Below are 17,048 nucleotides of genomic sequence, written 5' to 3' on the forward strand. Positions count from 1 at the left end.
TTTATTCACACACACCCATCCCACAGCATTTGCAGTTAATCGCATCAGGAGAAGCTCCCAAGTATGGTCACCTTAGATCAATATTGAGACCACTGTCAGAAATTGTCAAAGACTCATGGTCAGAAATTGTCAGACTGGTAAGCTTTGTGAGCCCTACCCTCGTTTTCACAACCCCACCTCGTGGCCGCAGTTGAAAACTTATGGGCTTCAGGGTAGCATATGGACTTAACAAGACTCTTAGCAGGCTTAGCTGTATTTGTTTTGCAAGCATTTTTTAGATTGGAAGCAGTAATACGACCTGCCAACCTACCATTTAGTACCAAACTTTATATTGTGACTGCTTTCTAGATGAAGCCTCTATTGCTCCACACTCATAAGGTGTAATCTCAAGCGATATTTGTTGACATTGCTGCAACAACTCTATGTACTGGTAATCTAAATGCAAACACTCTTCTCTAAAAAAAACGCTCTTGGGCAAGGGCTTGGGTACATTACCAATTTCTTTACAAGTATGCTGCTTATTTAAAGGTGCGACAAGGGACAAGACTGCTGAATTTACTGTACAGCCAGAAATACTCTAAAAATAGTTTTCTGCTCTTCTGGGGTTGGGGCAGGTGTCCTGGTTGTTCAGATCCCAGGGTTAGATCTAGTAGCCATAGGACTAACCAGTGTTTCTCCACCATCAATTCATGCTTCCTTCAGGCAGAGGTAAAATCCATCTCAATTATAGGTAATGGGGATTTCTTTCATATGACTAGAGAGAAGCCATTTGTTCTTTTCCTGTGTGCATGTGGTAGAATCTCTAATTCTAACACCAGCCTCCACAGCAAAAAGCTCTGCCCCAACATGAGACCACCCTTCACACAACCCTACTATGCAATAGCAATGGGAAGCAATTACAGTTCCATATTTTTCTGCCAGAAACCATGTTCAAAGTGGGATGTCCTGGGCTCTCTGTGAGCGATTCACCAAGTGAGAGTACACAAAAAGTCTTAATTCTAAATCCAAAATTTAAATCCTTGAAATATGCCATATCACTTGCTAATGTGAGTACAATGAGTGATATGTCTTCTGAACTTGAAGCTGTCGTGTCAAGATCGACTAGATCGCTCTGACAAAGGGCTAACGCTCGAAACGTCAGCTTTTTAACACTTAACGGTGGCCAATTTACAATTTCAACTTAGTTGAAGTAACCAAATTACCTAGTAAAACAAGAGCTGTTAGCCGAGGTCGATAAAAAATGAGTCCTTTATTTTGCTCTGTTTGCTTCTCTGCGAGATCATCAGAAAAAAAATACACTACCGTGACTAACTCTGGCGAACACAACAACTTCATTTTGGTTTTTGTAAGTAGTTCACAATATCTGGATATTGAACGTTCAGAAGGAGCTCGATGTTTTCGGAGAAATCACTTTTTCTCAACGCATATCGGTCGAACCCTTAAACAGTTATTTTTTCGTGGTACCTTGACTTCGTAGGACCCTCTACACCCGCAAAGTAATCCGAATACTGAAGGTTCACTTCGGGCACGCCTTCGGAAGAAGCCATTTTGAAAGCTTAGTTATCCCCCAACATGGCGGCCGCGTATGACGTAGCAAATGTTTGTCACGTGGTTGAAAACAAAGAATAAAGGCTTTAAAATGCCACTGAAACGAAATTTTCGTATGTGAGATTTTTGCATGATAATAAAGTTTGAACCTTACTTACAAGCGCTGTGAGTCTTTTTTGGTCCAACGGAGCGCGGAAAGCTTTCTTCTAGCCTTTTAAACTCCGCTAGTCGAGCCCAAAATTGGCGGCCATCTTGGCGCAGCCAAAACAATGTTGTGACGTCACTGGTTGAATACATCTCAGAATTCCGAGTAAACCCCAAGTGAGCATGGAGTGTGGCGAAAGTGTCAAGAAGCCCCCAAAAACGTTTTTGGGCAAGTACTGTGTTGCTGGTGGGCCCGGAAATGTAAGTTGCACTAATAACTTCAGAAGAGAGGGCGTATCGATACATATGTTTCCTCGTGACGATTTAACTCGCGAGAAATGGGTTCGCTTCGTGCGAAGACATCGGGCAAAGTGGCAGCCATCGAAAATATCACTACTGTGTTCCGTGCATTTTGAATTGTCAAACTTTGAGCAGCGACTCGATCTAAATGTTGTGGAAGGCTCTAGCTTCCTTTCAAACAAAGAAAGGACGTTATTCTTAATGAAAGCTCTTTGCAAAAGTGAAGAAGATATATCAGCGAAAAAAAACCTGAACTTGAATCAGTAGCACTGTCTAACATAGCTCGAGAAATTACATAGGCGCATCCGTGCGCAGTTGTGTTACCCCGCTTCACATCGGAAAAAAAAACATATCTCGACCACTCTATTCTCTGCCTATGTTGAATAATACACACATAATAGAAACTTCTCTAACATGTATTTTGATTGTAGATAAAATTTGATTATAAAGAGAAGTAATGGTCCAAAATTACAAGGTCTGGATTGAAAAAGACCTTCCACTATTCTAAGTTGAATCTATTTTTTGCGATTCTTTTATTCGTTTCACTCCCGTCAGTAACCAAAATGAAATTACTCCACAATTTCACTACATTTTTGAGCGTAATGGTGATAAGAAGAAACATGTATATCTTAGTAGACGTTTTGTTGTGTAGTATCGCTGAGCATTTTTACGACTTGTGCCGTATTTTGACGAGCCCGTAGGGCGAGTCAAAATACAAATAACGAGTAAATATACTCAGCGATACTACACAACAAAACGTCTAATAACTTATTTATTATCCAACACGCCAAACTGTTATTTCAGTGCGGGCGAATTTCGCGAATGTTTATTTACGAGGAGTGCGTGACAGAAGTATGCGAAGCGGAACGGAATTGGCGCGTTGTTGTGCTGCTGTTTCTATTTTCTTCATTAAATGAAGAAATTTTCTGGTCGTCAAGCTGTTTTTCTTCGTTTGATTCATCTAATGAATTTGGATCTATATTTGCCAGCCATTCTGACTCTTCGTCGTCGGACATATAATTCAAATTGTCCGCCATTTGTTTTTTTTTTCGTAACTACAATCCAATTCTTCGCTTGCGCGATGCGAGAAAACCTGTTTAACCGGTACTACAATAGACGAGTACAAATACCGCGTGATATTTGTACTCGTCTAGGTGTAGTTGGATAATAAGCCTTCTTATTAGAGATATTGTTTCATTTAACACCAAACCTCAGAGGCTAACCATAACAAAAAAATACGTATCAGACCATTCGGAGAACTGTTTGGATCGTGAAAGTAGAAAAACTTAACATCAGTATTTTTACCATCATATCTCAGGTCATTTACTAATTTTCTCATAAACTATTTTTTCTGTATATGTGTGTATTTGAGAGTCTCAAGCAACTCTCAAAGTCGGTATCAAAATAGCCCTTCTTTTTAACATAGTTTTTTCTTGCGACGTATTTTTCATCTTAGTCACTATGCCCACTGTGATTCTTAATTATCTAAAAATTCCATACCCATACACCTACAGAGTCTGAAATTATTCATATAAAGAAGTTTCTTTTGATTGGGCCGCAGCAAAAGCCCCCAACAAATAAATGTATTTTTTTTTTTCAAATTTAGAGCTATGTTTTCTTGGTGGACACAACATCAGGCTAGATTAGCTTTGCTAGAGTACTATGAAAACAAAGGTTATTTGGTTGGGATTTCTAAGTTGCTCAAATTTTCCTTCTTCCTCTACAGAAGAGACTATGCTATCAGATGATACTCCAAATGTTTAATTTACCGAGTCAGATATTTTTTTTTCTCTTGAAACCGTCTATTGAAAGTCACGCTACATTTTTCGCTCAGGAGGGGTTTCTTGACCAAACAAGCAGGGTGTTCGGTCTTCTTACGAAAACGCGTTTCGTGACGTTCAGGCAACAGCTGAGGTGTAAACTCGACTCTGCTTTCTGATTAGTCCAAGGATGTTCCATGAACTTCAGTTGATCAGTTTGAGCATTACACGTCTGTTCCTTCAGCCGCTAAACATCTTTCTCGGCTGCCATTGACCTGGTACACCCCTGTCCACTCGGGGTTTTTCTTATTTTTCCAAAGCCACCAAATTGCGAAGATGCAAAATGTTATAAGAAGTGTTCCTACCACAATTATCCCCGCTATGAGCGTCCATTTTTTGCTGCCATTTTCCTTTACGAGGGCTCTTTCCTTCACTTCAACATCAACTTCGCCGTTGCCATTAGGGAAGGTCCTGGGACTAGGGGCGTTTGTGCTTCCGGCTGCGGAACCTTGCTCAGCTGAACCCTGCCCAGACTCATCTGAATTTTCACAGGCGTCTTCGTCATCCCCTGGGCAAGGTGTTAGAGAATTGTCCGACTCGCCCTTACTTTCCACGCCGGTTGCTTTGCTTTTAATCGACTTATTTTTGCTTGTATTGACTCCTGTACCTGAGATAATATGTTTACCTTTTGTGCTAGACTCTGACCCGGGACTGATATAATTATCTCCGGAATAGCCGCTCTCTTCGCTGCTGATTTCGTTCCCTCCCGAACCAGAATCGTCAGGGTCACAATCGTCTTCATCATCCGTGCAGGGTAATTCTGAACTTTTGGATTTGTTTTTTGACGTCGAGAGACGTTGACTTTTGTCAGTGACAATGTTCGTGGTCATTTTACGCGGGGTTGTATATGACGTTGGGCGTTGAACTTTATTTGCAGATGTTGTTCTATCCATGGTAACGAGTGGCGTTATTGCTGCAGTAGTTGGAATCAGTCCCTTTGGGATGTCACAAGTAAATTTAGGGCTTCCTCGGCTGATAAAAGCGTCTTTCTTGTCGAGAAAACCTTGGATGATATCCAAACCATTGAAATTGATTTCTTGGAGGCACCCCTCAAAGGGAAAGCTAGATGGACGACGATGCGTTGGGAAGCCATTGGTGACCATTCCTCCGAAATACACATCTCCCTCGCCCTCTTCCAAATCAAATGATTGGTAATTTCCAGGAAAACTCCGAGAAACGTGAAAAACGCCGTCGATTGTTACTCTAATTCGGCCTCGATTTCTTCGTATATCAACCGAGTGCCAGTTATTGTCACTGTACATTTTGTCACGCGCATGCAGGTTCATTTCACCTGATCCAAGATTCCATCGTATCAGAATGTAACCATCGCTCAGTGCGACCACCAAATAATCTCTCACCCAGCGCCCGCTTTCTAAGAGTGTTCCATTCTGATTGGCTGTCTTGAATCTCAGCGTGATTCGATCGTGCTTTGAAGAGACAGCTTTATTGGAACGGTTGAAAACTAGGTAATCTGATCGACTGAGGCCAATGACCGGAAGTGCTGAAAATTTATGTAATAGGAACATTTTAGTGACAATAATCATTCATTGTTCTCCCTGGGGTCACGCAACATAATTCTGCTTCAGAGAAATTTAGGAGAGATACTCTTCTTCTATCGACTCTCTTGTATCTCTGTGAGCGGGCGTCATATTGGCATCTGAATATTTCATATCGTGTGACTAAAGGAAGTAGAGAAACTAGGCATCTCACAGTAGTATGTGCTGGTGCTTGTGCATTTATTCATCTCGTTAATCCACAGGCAGCCCAAGCTCACCACTGGAAAAGCGGACGTGACTCTTAAAGTGTTGCCTAACGTTTTATATTTATAGAGGTTTGTATGGGATGTTATCGGTTTGCCTTAAAAAAAAAAGAAAAAATATCTTGGTTTGAAATAAAATGGACTTACCTTATTGCCTTGTTGTTTTCTTTGTTGATTACCAGCGTCTCAGGCCATTTGAAGCGTTTTCGGCGAATTAGCGCTATTTTGGTGTTCAACTGCCAACACCAAAATAGCGCTAACTCGCCGAAAACGCTTCAAAATGGCCTGAGACGCCGGTAAACAACAAAGAAAACAACAAGGCAATAAGGTAAGTCTATTTTATTTCAAAACAAGAAAATTTCTCTCTCTTTTAAGGCAAACCGATAAACATCCCATACAAACCTTTATAACTGTAAAACGTTGCGCAACTGTAAGAGTCACGTCCGCTTTTCTAGTAGTGAGCTTGGGCTACCTGTGGTTAATCTCTTTGCTTTATGAAACTTATCACGGGTTCTGTTATACTGATGAAGATCAGAAAAACAGCCTGAGACTTCTGAAATGGATAAAAGCTTCCCACTGCTTTTTCTTTTACACGCATCGACAAACAAGAGCTTGGATACCTGAACACGGTGTTAGGGGAAACACATTACTTCGAACAATCAATACACACTTTATCGTGGTACAAACGTTTCTCAAACTACACACCTAAGTGCAATAAACGCGTTGTCTTGACAACTGAACACGCGGAGCGCGAGCGATGTTCGCGACAAGCCCGTCTGAAATGTCCCGAAAAAGGGTCGTGATTATTAAAAAAAGAAAAAGAAAAAAACGCTTGCTCTGCAGAATTGAAAACACAGATAGTCAAGCAATTTTCTTTAGTCTAGACATTAGGTCGAGTGACGTAACCTGAGTGTGCGAGAAAAACAATTTTAGCTACTGCCAAATAAGACTTCCATCATATCATGGGCTTTCGTTGATCTCATTTCTTAAATCTGATCTGCATGATGATTGCCGCAGAAGTAGGAACATAGTGACTTGAAAATAATGATCGACAAAAAAATTCGCAATTTGTTGCTTTTGTAACAGAACGCTGGAGAGATATGATACTTGGGATTAGTATTTGACCCTATTACCGGCCACCCTAAGCTTTCCTGACAAATATTCCATCATCGCTGACTCTGTCATGGTAAATATTCAGCGTTTCGCATGAGTAATTGTTTATAAATTATCTATGTGATGCTTGGGCTATTACGTTCCGTACTTTCAGTTTATGACGAGAAGGGTTAGGCAAAAAGATTCAATAGTTTTGTGATGTTGTTTTTAGTGGAGCTTCCTTCCGGAGATAACCTCACTCAAGGAACGTCAACATGTTTTCGCATGCAGCTCTTAGTGGGACATGACACACTCGAGAAGGAAAAAATAAAAGTAAAAATTTGCCCTTCAAGGTGAAGCATATCACAGATACTATTATATCATCAGTATAAAAATTAGCAAGGAGAGCGGCGCTTAAAGTTTGAGGGTTGCTTTCGAAAACGTTTCCTTTTCTAACAAAAAGGGCCTTGCTTACCTCGTTCACAAAAGCCTCCTCTGTAGCCAGTCGTGGTGCAGTCGCATGCAGTTGTAATGAATCTGTTAAGACATGTCCCATTATTGATGCATGTGTTATTTTTTTCACACTCATCAATACAGCCTGGGATTACTTCATCTGAATTTTCCACGATGGTTTTGATTATCTTGTTTCCTTGGTCAGACGAGGATCGTAGAAACTCGCTATCCATTATACATCCAATGAATCTGTTCAGAAGAAGAACCGAAGGTTCTGTGACTCTATTCGCTCCGAGGTTGGGTGGAAAACCCCCGAAATACATCGGGCTTTTCACGATTAATCCTTTCTTCTCCCGGCTCTCTACGGCCAATTTCGGAAGATCGTCTAAGTAAATTGTAGTGTTGTCCTTATTCCTTTCCACCAACACTCTATGCCAGACTAGATCGTTTAGGTTTTTGCCGCGAGTTTCGTCTGCCATGGGCCCGAATCGAGATCCGTAGCTGCATGTAAGTCGTAGCTTTCCTTGAATCAGTTCAAGTCGTAAGAAATTCGTATTTCCTTCATCATCCATGTACAACAGAAGCGCATCTGGGAGAAACGTTTTGAAGCGAAATCGAAGACACCGTGCGTCGGACATATTCCATCTTTTCAGTTGAAGAAACGAAGTGCGGGCGCTTGTGAATGTCTCAGAAGAGGTTGGATGAAAAACAAAGGACACCAAAAGATACAGTAGGACTCGAAGGTTTACAAACGCACCCATCACTCATGTAGTAGTAAGGTTTCAAACGAGACAAGCTGTGTTCAATTATTTTTAGACGCTCGAAGAAACTATATCTTCGGCGGCGAAGTGTCACCGGCTCATTATGAAAGGGATATGCTACTTCGATCAAATTCTCACCGGAAGCAACTTCAACCGCGCCCCTGGTGTTTTGTAAAAGAATCACGACGTTATTTTGTGATCGATAGCAGACTTTTGTCAATAAGATAAGCACTTTATCGTTTTATTCAAATAGCGCCAAAAAGGTGCCAAGGTATTTTACTTCAATACATGTAGCGGCATCAAGAGTCAAACTCTATCACTTTAGTTTTGATACTGGATCGAGTCTCTCACCATGAACCACTGAACGCAAAGCAGACATATTTTTAGAACACATCATGGTACGAGTAAAAAGACATGAAGGAAACAATAACAATCTCAGCGTTGGTCTTGATCAGAAAATATTTCGAGGTGGTTGGCTCGCGTTCAACTGCAATTTTTGTGATAACTATAAAAATATTTTGTTAATCCAGTGCTATCAGCGATAAACGGAATTTTCGCTTCTAGGAATAACTTCTCCAGACTTCTGAGAGACATATTTATAGTGTGCAGCCCTGAAAAGCCCCGGGGAATTTTTTTCTGTTTTTCCTGTTTCTCAATAAAACAGGTTTAGTTTCTCATAAACTTGACTTGTGCTCGTTTGCTAGGGAAAAGCTTTACAGGATTCCTCACTAAAAAACTCCATTTTGTGTCCGTCGAGCACACTTCCAAGGGTTATGAAATAATTACGATGTCAGAATCGAAGGAGTTAAAGCAAGTGAATGATGATGTAATGGCTATCTAAAGGTGATGTGGGAGGGGGTGGGGAGGGGATGGTTGAGATGATAGATAGCCATGGTCATCTCATGTCCAACAAGCGCGAGTGAAATAATTGAAAATGCCCTATGTTATTAATAAATCTTCCCAGCTTTATTTTGTGAGAACAAACGGAATGTTATAAACAAATAATATGATAAACAAAACAGAAGTTGTTGTTTATAGGTCAGTAAACAAGGAAGGATCTATATTCCTTCCTTCGAAAACAGGCAGGCTTCTGAGAAATTTTTTGTCTAAACTCTTTATGTGAAGGTGTAGTATGATCGTCCGGGTGAGTGTAGTCCTGAGAAGGACTGTTGTCGGTGGCAGTGACTAGTCACATGTAACCCCCGGGTTCAAACCATTTACTAAACTCTTTATATTGGTCTCTCAAGAGTCACGTGTCTTTCATTTCCGGTTTCATTTTTTCCGCGTCTTTAGCTCTTATCGGTTGTTTCGATAGCCGATGCACAATGCTGCGTTCTCCATTTGCTGTATTGTTCTGTTTAATTTGTGCTGTATCAGCTACAGGGCTCGTTCATGAATGTAATTTTGATGGCGAGAAAACTAAAGCAGTAGCTCTTCAAAATCTGTCCTCTTTTAGCACTTCCAATTCGGTGATGTTCTCCCACACACTTCCGTCAACGAGAACACTGTCTCACTCATGTGTTGTAACAACGGAGGATAAAGATAGTTTTCTTTACGTGAAAGCAAAGACCTCTGGAGAGAAAAATGGTAAGATGAGAGACTGTTTATGGCTAAATATATATGGAATAAGTAATCTTTTCTGTTTCTAAATGTGATTACGTGTGGTCATATGACAGGCGAATTCTGCTGTGCTGGCAGCGATAGTCGTCGTCAGGCCCGTTTTGTTCCAGTAAGCGTTTGTTCTTTGTGTCGAGTCATGATTGAATAAACTTTGTAGATTCTCTCAAAGGATCAAGGGTTTCTTTTCGTGGATTGTTTTAAATTGAGTGCAATAAGATGGTGCAAATTTGAAATCATTCAACAATGAACCGAATTGAAAGTCGCAACGTGGGAATGTGATGTAAATTAGTTATGTATCACTCTGCCGAATCTGATCACTATGGTTGCAGTGTGTTAAATGTACAGTGCAGTGTTATGCTAGGATCGATTTAGTTTCCAAACTGGTACCGTGAAAATAGAGAGGGATCAGAACTCGCGCCCGGAAAACTTTCTTTTTCGATCGTTAGCATAATTTAATGATTGCGTGACATAAATTGATCGCATACCCTACTGACTTCTATGTACACGTCACCTTCTTATTTCGTCGACACCGTGGAACTATTTGTTGCTATAGATACTACATTTACTACCAAACTTAGATTATCCCTCTCTTGTCATCCCATTTTTTGAGATATTTCTTCTGGCTTTTGTCTGAATTTTGAAGCTTAAGCGTGCAAGTCAGCGATAAAGATGAGACCATAGTTAGTGGAGGGGACCGATTCATGATCAATCATAACTTAGGGCCTGTTTACATGGAGATAGGGTGACCTTTCTAGAAGGGGCACCCTCTTAAAAGGGTAACCCTTGCCTATTGTAGTTTCCAGTTTGGTTTACATGAGCAGTAGGGTCACCCTAGGGGTAAGGTCACCCTATCTGCTTGGTAGGGTAACCTTCCTGCGAGGGCCAACTTTTTGCCATGTAAATACTTGAGGTAGGGTCACCCTCCTACATGGGTCAACTTTTGTGGGTTCGGTTTATTGTCAGATTGCCATGAAACTCTGTCATGGCTTCGCGCGCATATAAGCCCGGGGAATATTTTCGCCGTTCTGTGGTGGCCAAATCATCTGAACAGAGTTTGAAACAGTCGGAGGACAACGGTGTCGACATCTCAAAAAAAGACATAGATGATCATGAACCAGTTGTCAACAAGAGTACCGTGGAAAGCCACTCGACTTGGAAAGATATGGAAGAGGGCTTGCCAGGTGAAAAATCAAAGAAGTCACAGGGAAAACGAAAAGCGTTCTTCACCACTGCTCTGTGCGACCAGGATTCTGCCAAAATCTCCCTTGGCGACAAATGGGTCTCCTTTGTACATGCCTCATTCGTCACATTGCAACATTGTACGAGGCGGCTACCTGTTGCGCCATTCGCTGTTGTTGGCATTTTTCTATTAGGAGATACGACAGCAAGAACCCACAGCACTGAAAAACCCCAGCCAAAGAGGCAAGCACAAGGAAAATTGAATTTACCACCAAAATACTTTGCTTGTCTGCCATTTTGGTTGTTTTGTACTTGGCGACCGCGCAGTTGTCTCCCTCGGTGCCAAATTCAATAATCACGATAGCCCTAGGGACAAGACTTTGCATGTAAAGGGGGGCTATCTTTTGCCCCTTCTAGAAGGGTGACCCTTCTAAGAGGGTCACCCTATTTCCATGTAAACAGGCCCTCAGCTCCTCAAAACAGTTCCGTTTCCGCCTAGGAAAATGCTATAAATAGGCAGGAACTAATGTTTCTTATACTCTCTGGTAAAAAGGCTCCCTTTCTGGGGTTTATGGGACAAAAAGAAAAGTAGATTTGAGCGAGGGAGCAAGTCGCATAAGGAATGCATGACTCTTGTACCAGTCCATGCTCAGCTATAATTTTTAGCATACAGTCGAACCTGTATAAGCGGTCATCCACGGGGAATGTTGGGGTGACCGCTAAATAAAGGTTGACCATCCAATGAATTGCATGATTTTTGCACAATTATTTTTCCAAACAGTCTAAAGAAGAAAGATAATCTGCTATTTGCTGAGCTCAAACTACCAACATTAATTCTAGTAAATAAACAGAGAATAAATTTTACTTGAGAGTTCTAAGTTTTATGCAAGTGGTTTGACAACCACTTTAAGTGACCATTCAAAACAAGTAGCATTGCAAGCATAATCGGCATGTTTTAAGTTGTTTTTTCAAAGGAACAAATTAACAGAGGAATGACTTGCATAGTCTCTAACATTGATTATTTTCAATTTCAGTCCATGCTTCTCTCTATTTTCAATTTTGCAATGTCTTGGAGTTTTAGGGGGAACAGGGTTACTGCAGCACTGTGTCATTTTTTGTCTAGAGGACTGGGCACACAGACAATTAAACTTTTATATTAATATTGTACATTTTGACAAATTAAGTCACCCCTTCTAGTCTGGAATTAAGTGCTGTAGTTAGCTGTGTTTTATCAGAGAAAATGTTACTCAAGATCAAGATGTCGTGATTCCTTAACAATAGATCTATAATTTGGACTTTTTTTGTTTCTTTTTTGAAAAGCATACTTAAAGAAAGAGTAGTGGAATTTTCAAAAATGAGGATATGTTAAATAAACATAATCTGGAAGCAAATTAAGCAATACCAGTGGCGTAATTTGCTACTTTTATTGGTACAATGTATAAGAGCCTAGATATACATACCTGGGGTGGTCTGATTCATCTGAGTGACATATGACTTGATATGCTAATGTAAAGTTATTATAATATATATACATATCCCATGTTAAAAATACCCTCATGTTTGATTTTATATTCATGATATATTATATTCATGATACTTAAAAGTCAAAATTGGAAAAAGGGAAGATTGTGTATTAAATTGAAGGTCTGCTTTTAACAATTGATTAGTTGATGTAGGATTTTGAAAGTTTACAGTCAGAGATTAAAACAAAGGTGGCACAGAAGTGAAAAGTCATAAATTTAGAGTCTGAAGCCGGATGTAAGACAATTATATGTAAATTGTTGGAAATAAAACTCTGAACTCTTAAATCGAATGTTCAAAATTTGAAATTGGAAGTGTGAAGTTGGAAATTAGAAATGTCTCTGATTTAATACTTACCTAAACAATTATACATAAAGCCCTGCTGATTGGTCCATTTGATTGCTGACTTGAATACCAACTTGATTTGATCCATCCATTTAAACAAAAACTGCATCTATATCACTTGCTGATCACACACTCAAAAGGCAAATAAAATATAATGGTTAGAAAGAGATAGAAACAATAACTGTGAGAGGTCTCTATAGTTTAGCTGGTCGGATGTCTGATACCAAAATCAGTAGATCTGAGGTTTGAATCCTTACAAAGCAGTTTATATCCAGCAATTTATTTGAAAACTGCCTGCATTTCAATGTAATGTCTTAGAAAGGTTGACCCACATTTTGTTCTCAGCTCAGCTGGCATGGTAGAGCATTTGATACCAAGGTTTGAATCCTCATGTTAGTTGACCCAGAATATTTACTCTGCTTAGGAGCATTTGGTATCAATGTTGAATAAAACAAAGGTCAACCCAAATTTCTTTTCTTACCCAGCTAGTAGAGGATCTGCTGGCAAATTTTTAAGGGGCAAGGTTTGAATCCTCACAGATTTTGAGCTAGGTTCTGATGTGTGTTACTGATCAGCTGATAAAGTGATGTGCAGTTTTCTTGAGAGATATTTTGGATTGAAATAGCAAGACAGTTAGTTATTGAGGCCCCTCTTAAGTTCCAGAAGTTTCAGTGGCCATTATTGTAACCTGCATATGGAAGCTCTTCTCTCTCTTCAGTTAAGAAAAACAGGCTGTATTATTCCTTTGACTTCCAATGTCAAGCGTGCTGGAGAAAAGAGAACATACAATCCCTACTTGAATACAAACACAGTCCTCTGGTGGTTACATCCAACAAACAAAATGAATCTGGACCTATGGAACCTAATCAAACTGCTTAGTGCTTGTTTTATCAAAAATAACAAACATGATAATAACAAACATCAAATTTCGATCAAATTTCGATTACTTTTTTATTTTTAACATTTTAAGAACTAACTTCCCATCTTTTAAACTTGACAGGGACTCTTCACATGACAGTGTACGGTGAAGACGAATTATCCGCTTCTGGCCATCTTGACACTGCTGCGTCGCATGTTTGGAGCACGTCAATTTCATGTCCAAAGTCTTCCGGCCAGAAATATTCAGTGTTACTTACTGGAACTCCAGGCTTAAGTTACACGGTGGAAATCTCTAAAAATGTCTCGTCTATAGATCTCGACCAACCAAAGAGTTTTCGGATTTCAAGCACTCAACCAGCAGTATTTCAGTTCAAACCTAGCTCGGATATTTCAGAAAAACAACTTGAGATAACTGTGGAATCTAGCTCTGATATCTCAGCTTATTTAAAAGTGTCACATACATGCAAGCATGTAGTGAAGAATATGAAAGAACTGGAATACGATAGAAAATCATTGAGGCTGTCATTTGCGAAAAAGGGCCAAATCACTCTCTCAAAAGCATCGTCACCGCCTCTTAATGATAGCGGTTTCCCTTGGTTCATAGGCATCGCGATAAAGAGCAAATCTGAAACAAAATCTAAAAACGTGACACTGATTCTAAAAAGCTCGTTTGATTATGACTACGCAACTCCGTTCTATTTCTTAATATTTTTGTCGTTTTTTGGTGGTATTGCAGTGGCGCTATGGGCGTTATTTTGCTTCAGGGAGCCATATATACTCGCTACGGAGGATGAACAAACTGACGACACAGTCAGCTTTTCGGCATGCATGGCGGGTAGTCACCGTATTAAAGACAATCTTAAGAGCCTGTTTTCATCTTGCTGGAGCAAGAAAGAGAACGAAGAAGGCGATGAATTACGACCATTGTTACGTAGAAAAAGGGACAGAAACCCTTTGACTTGGAAGGAATTATTTATGGCAATGAAAATAGTGCTGTTTAACCACTGGTTCGCCCAAGGACCCAAAACGTTCTCTTACACCACCTGTATTGTCGGTTTCGTTCTATTAGTTGGATCATTCCAGTATGTCTTCGAAGACTGGCAACTCATGATACAGACAGGCGACAGGGACAAATGTTATTACAATGACTTTTGTTATAGAGTCAGTGGATATGACATTCCCTTTAACCTCATGATAAGTAACCTGGTTTACATGATTCACGGCTTAATCCTGGCCTGGTCGGTGTGGGTGATGGAAGCTGAGTTATTCGCCTGGTGCCACAAGCTTGCGCGTAGGAACCAACCGCCAAACATTCGTCTTCCTCCAGGCCAAGTCGAGTTACCGAAACACATCTTGAAATGCCCCAACATCAACGCTCACATGGCAAAAATGACTGTTCCTTATTTTCACACCAACAGTGTAGAAGAAGCGATAATGTTGCATGCACAATCGCATAAAAGAAAGTTCACCTTTTCAATAGGGTACGCTTTAGCGTGGGGGCTGATTTTTGAGGGCTGTTTTTCCATGCTCTATCACTTTTGTCCTACCCGGTTGACTTTCCAGTTCGATACAGCTTTTATGTTTGTCATTTCAGGATTGATTGTGTTGTCATTGTATAACGGAATCAGCTACAAAGAGTGCGTTGTCGGAAAAAGATTTGAAAAGCCTGTACAAGCCAACAATTTTTTCCTTTTCTTTTTAGTTCCACTGTATATTTTCAACTACTTTGGCTCTCTGTTCTATTATTCCCCTGACAGTATGGGTTTGGTCATGAAAATCACATTTGTAATCTGTTTGGTTTTTTATTACATCAGTATTCTTTCTTGGGTGGGAATAAAATTATTTTACAACGTTTCGAGAAAAAGTGATCTCAGAAAACGGGATGAGGTTATTAAGGCTGTGATGTTTTTTGCGATTCTAGTTATTGTATGTATAGCTCTTCCATTGTATTATGGGATCAAGTTTGATTTCCCAGACATGTTCTTATTCAGCTGTATCTCAGCTTGTCTGCTTGCTGTCACAGGTAAAGTTTTGCTTCAGTTCTTTCGGAACACCCGTCGTTGTTGCACATTTCAAACATTCATTTTCCGCTTTTTCCAAGCCTCCTATATTCTAGTCACGCTAGGGTTTATGGGTACTGCGGTTTGGATTTTTACCGCCAAGGCTACAACAGACAAGACCCTTTCTCCTGAAAAATCACGTGATCTTAACAGGAGCTGTGCAGTCGTGAATTTTTTTGACTTTCACGATTTATGGCATATCTTATCCTCATTTTCCCTCCTGATGGGAGCATATTTAATGTTGTATTTAAGTGAATAAGTCATTCAAGGCAAGAACTCATTAAATATCATGAACTGCACAAAGACTAATTTAACCTTGTGGGAATACGGTATGGCTTGTAAGAATTAGAATAGATTAAATTGAAGTAATTCCTTATTTAGAAGTAGCTTATTGGACGGGAGGCGAGTTTAGTTGAGAAATAGCCCATATTTTATAAGAGAACTATTTTGGCTTTGTTACTTTGTACTGCTTTCTTGTTTGAAGGAGAGATGACATTTTGATCAAAGTTACTTAAGTTTTAAAGTAGTTTTAAATGATATTGTAAATTTTTCAAATTACGTCGATAGATCAACAAAGTATGTTATGGGAATTTGTCAAGTACTGATGCCCTTGAAGATAATATTGTAGAATATGTGTTGTTAACAGCAACGTAAAATACGCTTAAATTAAACCTGCATTAAAATTTTGTTTAATGATGATTTTCAAAATAAAATTTAAAAAGAATTCCTTCAATTTTGTGAAGATCTGGATACCTGTATTATTCGTTGTTCAGCTCCATAGTTCGTTATCCTTCTTTAATAAATGGTAGCTTTGTTGCTGTTCTTTCATATGAACCGTATCCAAATTGAAAGACGTCGAAGAAGCCTTTCTAGTTTTTTAGGCTACGTACTCACCAAGATCTAAAAATGGATTTTCACCACCGACGCCTTACATTTATGTTTATTATTATGTTAATATTATGTTTATTATTATCGTGAATCTGGTGTGATATCAGGGCCATATTCTACTGTAGTCAATTTTGGTTTTTCTCATCGTCTCTCCGTCAAACTGTGTAGTAACTCTGTGGCCAAAAAATAACTTAATTATTGGTCACTACCAGGAGTGAAAGCTTGAATATCATATCTCAGTTGTGTAGCACCCTCAGGTCCGGAAGGCAAAGCTTATTTTTTATGAGGAATGTTAGTTATTCTATGGCCAAGTGGCATCGTGCTAGCTACGACGCAGAACTTAGAACTCGCATGTTCGCAAGCAAATCGAGCATAAACGACAAAACAGTTTGCTTTCGAGCAGTTCAAGACTTGGTTTGATGCAGGAAGACGTACTTCTTTAATCATTTCCTGACAAGCTCCCAATCTTGGAGAAGACTGTGCTGAATTCTTGGTCAATGGAAACGCGCCGTGGTGGTCAAAGCCTTCGGCAGTGCAAGAATGGTTTACTTGTGGGAGGACGCACTCCTATCTGCAAATTCTTGACAAGTTCCTGATCTTTCTCAGTCTCGTTTCTCGGGCTTGCCACCCGCTTTTGCAATCACTTCGACTGACTGAGATCCTGGAGCACTCTATGTGC

The 17,048-nt window shown here is 39.9% G+C and overlaps 2 protein-coding genes across 2 annotated transcripts; one reads left to right on the forward strand and one right to left on the reverse strand.

Annotated features, from left to right (window-relative positions):
• Positions 1-1,230: 1,230 nt before the first annotated feature.
• Positions 1,231-8,017, reverse strand: LOC111319711 (neurexin-3a). The gene is made up of 2 exons (XM_022922456.2): positions 7,139-8,017; positions 1,231-5,313 (listed from the first exon to the last, which is right to left on the reverse strand). The coding sequence occupies exons 1-2, from the start codon at positions 7,875-7,877 to the stop codon at positions 3,977-3,979; spliced, it is 2,076 nt and encodes a 691-aa protein (XP_022778191.2). The 5' UTR covers positions 7,878-8,017; the 3' UTR covers positions 1,231-3,976.
• Positions 8,018-9,143: 1,126 nt separating this feature from the next.
• On the forward strand, positions 9,144-16,214 carry LOC111319335 (uncharacterized). The gene is made up of 2 exons (XM_022922136.2): positions 9,144-9,464; positions 13,543-16,214. The coding sequence occupies exons 1-2, from the start codon at positions 9,203-9,205 to the stop codon at positions 15,738-15,740; spliced, it is 2,460 nt and encodes an 819-aa protein (XP_022777871.2). The 5' UTR covers positions 9,144-9,202; the 3' UTR covers positions 15,741-16,214.
• The last annotated feature ends 834 nt before the right edge of the window (positions 16,215-17,048 follow it).

Source organism: Stylophora pistillata, chromosome 6 (genome assembly GCF_964205215.1).
Source record: "Stylophora pistillata chromosome 6, jaStyPist1.2, whole genome shotgun sequence".
NCBI lineage: Eukaryota > Metazoa > Cnidaria > Anthozoa > Scleractinia > Pocilloporidae > Stylophora > Stylophora pistillata.